This window comes from Chiloscyllium plagiosum, chromosome 10 (genome assembly GCF_004010195.1).
Source record: "Chiloscyllium plagiosum isolate BGI_BamShark_2017 chromosome 10, ASM401019v2, whole genome shotgun sequence".
Taxonomy (NCBI): domain Eukaryota; kingdom Metazoa; phylum Chordata; class Chondrichthyes; order Orectolobiformes; family Hemiscylliidae; genus Chiloscyllium; species Chiloscyllium plagiosum.
Window position 1 is genome coordinate 25,815,919 of NC_057719.1, and position 7,231 is coordinate 25,823,149.

Sequence of the window (7,231 nt, forward strand, 5' to 3'; positions counted from 1 at the left end):
GTGGCACAGTGGTTAGCACTGCTGCCTCACAGCGCCAGAGACCCGGGTTCAATTCCCGCCTCAGGCGACTGACTGTGTGGAGTTTGCACGTTCTCCCCGTGTCTGCGTGGGTTTCCTCCGGGTGCTCCGGTTTCCTCCCACAGTCCAAAAGATGTACAGGGTCAGGTGAATTGGCCATGCTAAATTGCCCGTAGTGTTAGGTAAGGGGTAAATGTAGGGGTATGGGTGGGTTTCGCTTCGGCGGGTCGGTGTGGACTTGTTGGGCCGAAGGGCCTGTTTCCACACTGTAATCTAATCTAATCTAATGATCATAATGGTGGTGCAGGCTCGAAGGGCAGAATGGCCTCCTCCTGCACCTATTGTCTATTGTCTACAAGCAGCCATCCTGAAAATGATCCACTTGCTCCTACTCTCTATTCCCTGCCCATAAACCAATTCTGAACTCATTTTGATAGAGTATGTCAATGGTCATCTCAGTTGTTTGAGGCAATACAATAGCACACCATGGAACTGCATATCTCTCTTCCTTACTCCCATTCAAATATCTGGCTTCTTGTTGGTCTGGGGCTATTGCATTTGTCTTCCCTCAATAAATTCTTTCAACACAAGATATGTTAAAATGTATGATGATTTTCCTGAGTGATTTCTTTCTTACTTACCATCCACACCATTAAATAAGAAAAGACTGCAATCCATAGAGTGGACATGAGAAAGGTTAGCATGAAGAAATTCTCCCAGCGAGGCTTCGCACAGTTAGGGACTGTGAAGAACAGCACAAGCAATACCGGCCACGAACTCAACCATTTCACCTTAGTCAAGCATCCCCCTGTCAATAAAATGTAGAGATTACTTTATCAGCAACGTGAGGGAAAATGCATTCACTCAATGCATTTGACCGAACACAGTCTTGATCCTTTTGACAAAAACATCCAACAGAACGCTTATAATTAAAGCAGTACATGCTGGCAACTGTTTGTAATTACAGGCTTTCAGTCACCAGTTCAGGTAGTCAGCTTTTCAATCACAGACAATTGTAAAAACCCTGGGGAAAAATGGCCGCATTGTCAACTTAAAGGTCCTGATGTTTACAATCACATTCAATTTGTTTTATTTCTGGATTTTACACTTTGCTCACAGTAGCACCTCACTGAGCCATGAAATTAGGCAAGTGATTTATTTAATAGTTGAAACGACTACTGCAAAAATATTACAACACAATAAAACTGGAAATATTTTTCTGAATGCAAATCATGTTGATAAAAAGGCCAACGTTCATTCAAGCATTTCCCCTACTTCATATTATATTTTATTTAGGTTCAACAGCTGCTTAACTCATCTCTGCTACCAATAGTGCATACTATTGTTGATTGTAAGCAGGGTAACAAGACTGGGTATCACCTCTTGCAATGAATATTTCTGTAAATTTGCAAAGGAAATGTGATATAGTTTATTGTTTATCATGATGAAGGCCATGTCAGTTTCCAGTCTAGAATGACACAAATGTAATAGATTCAACTGGACCTGATCTTGCAGTTTCAGCGTAGTGTAGACGTTTAGTAACAGGTCAGGCAGCATCCAAGGAGCAGGAGAATCGACTTTTTGGGCAAGAGCTCTTCATCAGGAGTTGAAGGGCTAATGAAGCTCGGATGCTGCCTGACCTGCTGTGCTTTCCCAGCACCACACTCTCAACTCTGATCTCCAGCATCTGTAGTCCTCGCTTTCTCCTACAGGTTTAGTAGCAGCCATGTTAGCACACATTCTCCTCCTTTTTACCTGAGCACTACCATCCCCATCTCCCCATCATTTGAGACAACAGTCTGTAGAATAGGAGTATAACAAGAGAAAAATAATGCGAGGAACTGTCTGAAATTAAAGGTTATTGCTTCAAACAGAGAAATAATTTGGTAACATTAAGTTGCAGTTTTGCTGTGTACAGCACTGTTAAAATTAATTTGAGATGTAGAGTCAATGATTATGGAATGAATTTATTAAGGGAACTAGCTTATTTATGAATGCTTCAAGCCTTTGAATGGCTGACATCTTCATCCTGCTACAATTTGTCTGTGGCATTTCCAAGGTAATTTATGAAGTAAGGCCACAGAACAATGTTTGTTTACAAATTAAACTGAGTGCAGATGGCACACTGCTTCATGAAGTGGTTTGCCCCTGCCCCACCTTGTTGGTAAATCGATGAGCTGGAAAAGAAAAAAAAGGCAAAGGTTCCATGTTTTTCATTAGTGAATTGGCAAAATGCCTGTCCAATTATAGTGGAATTATGAATGTTTCAAGGTGAGAGCAAGGGCACTTTCAATTGAAATTACGACTGTCAGACATCACACAGGGCATTGTGTACTCCACAGTGATTATGAGGAACAGTAGAAATCAAACCATTTGTTGGAAGAAAGGTTTTCAATAATGTATAAAATAATGTAAAATAAGTATTTTAAAAAATCACTCTAGTTTTCAAACTTCTTATAGGAGTCAAGTAACAACAACTACCATCCATAAGAAAGCGTTCAGCATGCCTGTCTTCACTGCTAGAGTATTGAGTAAAGGAGTTGAGATGTCATGTTGAGTTTGTAAAGGACGTTGGTGAGGCCACTTCTGGAATACTGTACAGTTCTGGTTGTTCTGCTATAGGAAGGATATTATTTAACAAGAAAGGGTTCAGAAAGAAATTACCAGGATGTTGCCGATGAGGCTGGATAGGCTGGGATTTTTTTCACTGAAGCATAGGAGGTTGAGGACTGACCTGATTGAGATCTACAAAATCATGAGTGGCATAGATAGGGTGAGTAGGAAAGTCTTTTCCCCAGAGTGGAGGAGTTCAAAACTAGGGAACATATTTTTTAGGTGAGAGGGGAAAGATTTCAAAGGGACCTGAGGGACACCTTTTTCACACAAAGTAGTTCATATGTGGAATGAACTGCCAGAGGGAGTGGCAGATGCAGGTACAGTTAGGTGGGACTGGTTTAGTTTGGGAAACTTTGTATGCATGGATAAGTTGGACTGAAGGATCTGTTTCTGTGCTGTATGGCTCCATGATTCAATAATATATTTCAATGCACTTTAACAACTGAAAATGCCTGTTGACCATTGGTAGAAGACTAGGTGGGAGATATACTCAAGAGAATATATTTTGAACTAATTTCTGAAGGCAGGCAGCAAGGCAGAGGAGCTTAAGAGAAGTGATGGTTATGTCCATCACCAAAGGTGAAGTGGACAGCAGAAGAATGCACTCCATTCATGAGGAAGACCTGAAAATATTGAGGTTCTTTCCCACACCACTGAGCCAACTGCATTAAAATCTTTCAAAGTACAACTAGAGCCACCTCTAAATGGTTACTAAGAAGGCTAATTCTACTCTATTTGGAAGCTATTGATAGATGTTCAGATGGCAATCCAGCTCAAGACACAGCTCAAATCATTAAAGTGACACAGATCACATTCAAAAAGAAGAGTTGTCACATTTGTTTCAATACTTTAGCCAAAGAACAAAGTGTTTCAGAGTGAAAACTAAAGCCACCATTGTGAAGCAGCAAAGCAAAAGAATATCTCGACAGGTATATTGAATGCCGAGGGTGAACAGGGATATTGCACAAATGAAGTAAAGTGATAGAGATATTATAGTAGACACTTAAAGGGATATTTTAGAACACAGAATGGTTACCTTCCAATGAGAAAGAAAAGGTCCAAGGGGGAGGACCCACCATAGTTGATCAATTAAAAAGTTAAAGATAGTATCAAACTTAAAGAAGAAGTATACAATTGCAGATCAGAAGCTTGGATACATTATTGGAAAAAGAAAAGCATATTGAAATATTTAATATTGAGGGAGAAATTTGGAAATGGAGAAAACGAGTGAGAAATATAGAAACAGGAAATAAGAATTCCTATAAATATTTAAGAAAAAGAATGAATGAGACAAAGTCTTTTCCCTGGGGTCGGGGAGTCCAGAACTAGAGGGCATAGATTTAGGGCGAGAGGGGAAAGATATAAAAGAGACCTAAGGGGCAACTTTTTCACACAGAGGGTGGTACGGGTATGGAATGAGCTGTCAGAGGATGTGGTGGAGGCTGGTACAATTGCGGCATGGACAGGTTAGACCGAAGGGTCTGTTTCCATGCTGTACATCTCTATGACTCTATGACTAATAAAGGGAGTGTTGGAACTATAGAAAGCGAGTCCAGAGAAGTATCAATGGAAATTAATGAGATGGCAGCAGAATTGAATTTGCATTGCTCTTCATTATAAAGGATACAAGCAACATTCCTGAGCTAGCTGTAAATCAGGAAATGGAGGGAGGAATTCAAGCAAACTTTCCCTGGACAAATGGTATTGAGCAAAGTTTCGGTGCTTGGCTGATAGGTCCCAGGTCCTTATGAAGACATGTCTATGAGTGAGGAAGACTGACGGATCCTGAATTTAGGATCGAAGGAGCATCAGTTTTTGACTTTGGTAAACTCCCCATGGTAAACTAATGGAGGAAGTGAAGTCACATGGTGTGCAGGGTGTTCTAGCTAGGTGGATAAAGAACTGGTTGAGCAAAAGGAGACAGAGAGTAGTAGTTGAAGGGAATTTCTCAAAATGGAGAAAGCTGACCAGTGGTGTTCCACAGGGGTCAGTGTTGGGGCCACTGTTGTTTGTGATATTCATAAATGATCTAGAAGGGGACACTGTTGGTATGGTCAGTAACTTTGCAGACGACACAAAGATTGGTGGAGTAGCAGAAAGCATAAGGGACTGTCAGAGAATACAGGAGGATATATGAATAAAGAACTGGTTGAGCAACAGGAGACAGAGAGTAGTAGTTGAAGGGGATTTCTCAAAATGAAGAAAGGTGACCAGTGGTGTTCCACAGGGGTCAGTATTGGGGCCACTGTTGTTTGTGATATACATAAATGACCTGGAAGAGGGCACTGATGGTATGGTCAGTAACTTTGCAGACGACACATAGATTGGTGGAGTAGCAGAAAGCATAGGGGACTGTCAAAGAATACCGGAAAATATAGATAGACTCGAGAGAAGTAGCAAATGGAGTTCAATTCAGCAAATGTAAGGTGATGCATTTTGGGAAGTCTAATTCTAGAACCAACTACACTGTAAACGGAAGAGCCTTGGGAAAGGTTGATGAGCAAAGAGATCTGGGAGTTCAGGTCCATTGTACCCTGAAGGTGGCTGCACAGATGGACAGAGTGGTCAAGAAGGCATACGGTATGCTTAGTTAAAAATCACACAACACCAGATCATAGTCCAAAAGGTTTAATTGGAAACACTAGCTTTCGGTGGTTGATGAAGGACTACCTGATGAAGGAGCGGTGCTCCGAAAGCTCGTGCTTCTAATTAAACCTGTTGGACTATAACAGGGTGTTGTGTGATTTTTAACTTTGTCCACCCCAGTCCAACACCAGCATCTCCAAATTATGGTATGCTTGCCTTCATTGAATGGGGTATTGAGTATAAGAGTTGGCAGGTCATGTTAAATCTGTACAAGACACTGGTTTGGCCGCATTTAGAATACTGTGTACAGTTCTGGTCGCCACATTACGAAAAGGATGTGGACGCTTTGGAGAGGTTGCAGAGAAGGTTTATGAGGATGTTGCCTGGTTTGGAAGGTGCTGGCTATGAAGAGAGGCTGAGTAGGTTAGGATTGTTTTCATTAAAAAAAAGATTGAGGGGGGACCTGATTGAGGTTTACAAAATCATGAAGGGTATAGACAGGGTAGATAGATATAAGCTTTTTTCCAGTGTGAGAGATTCAATAACGAGAGGTCACGCGTTCAAGGTGAGAGCTGAAAAGTTTAAGGGGGATATACGCAGCAAGTACTTTACACAGAGGTGCCTGGAACACGTTGCCAGCAGAGGTAGTAGAGGCAGGCACAGTAGATTCATTTAAGGTGTGTCTGGACAGATGCATGAGTAGGTAGGGAGCAGAGGGATACAGATGCTTAGGAATTGGGCGACAGGTTTAGACAGTGGATTTAGATCAGCTCATGCTTGGAGGGCCGAACAGCCTGTCCCTGGGCTGTAAATTTTCTTTGTTCTTTGTCCAATAGGTGTGACGTACTTACTCGCTGTGTAGATGAGAAAAGGACAGTATCAAAAGTGGGTAAATTAACTACTGTAGCATCTACAGGAGGCCATTCAAGCAGGGGAGTGAAAACAAAACTAGTAGTGGTAGGAATTCTATAAGTAAGAGCACAAATAGCATTCTGTGTAAGCAGGATCGAGAGTCTCATGTCGTGTACTGTCTACCTGGTACCAAAGTGAGGGACATTTCAAATCGGCATGAAAAGATTTTGGAGAGGGAGGGGGAGGATCCACTTGTTGTGTTCCATGTTGGCACCAACAACGTAGGTAAGAGTAAGCAAGAAGTCTGGCAGCATGTGTGAAGAGAAATCAAAATTTACATTTCAGGTCTGGTGAGGAAGGGTCACTGGATCCAAAACATTAACTTTGATTTCTTTCCACAGACCTTGCCAGATCTGCTGAGCTTTTTCAGCAATTTCTGTTTTTCTTGCTGATTTAGAGCATCCATAGTTCCTTCGGTTTTTTTTAGTAGGCAAGAGGTCCTGTCGGGGAAGTGTCAGGAATTATGAGCAAAAATAAAGATCTGGACTTCGATGGTTATAAACTTAGGTTTATTATCTGAGCCATATGCAAATTGGCATAGAGATAAGAAAATTAAGGTCATAAATGGATAAAGGAGAGGTGTGGAAAGGAAAGGTTCCATTTTGTGGGGCCCTGACATCAGTGTTGGGATAGGAAGGATCTGTAATGACAGAACGGACTCCACCTGAACATGGCGGTTCAGTGGTGAGCACTGCTGCCTCACAGCGCCAGGGACCCAGCTTCAATTCCCGCCTTGGGCAACTGTCTGTGTGGAGTCCAAAGATGTGCAGGTTATGTGAATTGGCCGTACTAAATTGCCTGTATTGCTATGTGCAGGGATAAATGTAGTGGAATTGGACTGGGTGGGTTGCTCTTCGGAAGGTTGGTGTGGACTTGTTGGGCCGAAGGGCCTGTTTTCACACTGTCGGGAATCCAATCTAACCTAATCTCCTCTCTGCCTTCTCTTTGTGGGCGGCACAGTGGTAAGCACTGCTTCCTCACAGCGCCAGAGACCCGGGTTCAATTGCCGCCTCAAGTGACTGACTGTGTGGAGTTTGCACATTCTCCCCGTGTCTGCGTGGGTTTCCTCCCACAGTCCAAAAATGTGCAGGTTAGGTGA

At 42.2% G+C, this 7,231-nt stretch overlaps 1 protein-coding gene across 1 annotated transcript in view; it reads right to left on the reverse strand.

The window, feature by feature from the left end:
- Nucleotides 1-7,231, reverse strand: part of LOC122553444 (sodium/potassium/calcium exchanger 4-like) — a 291,292-nt gene that overhangs the window by 23,342 nt on the left and 260,719 nt on the right. Inside the window, exon 13 of the mRNA XM_043697208.1 lies at nt 660-826. Within this exon, the coding sequence (XP_043553143.1) occupies nt 660-826 (167 nt within the window). The remainder of the gene's footprint in view (nt 1-659; nt 827-7,231) is intronic.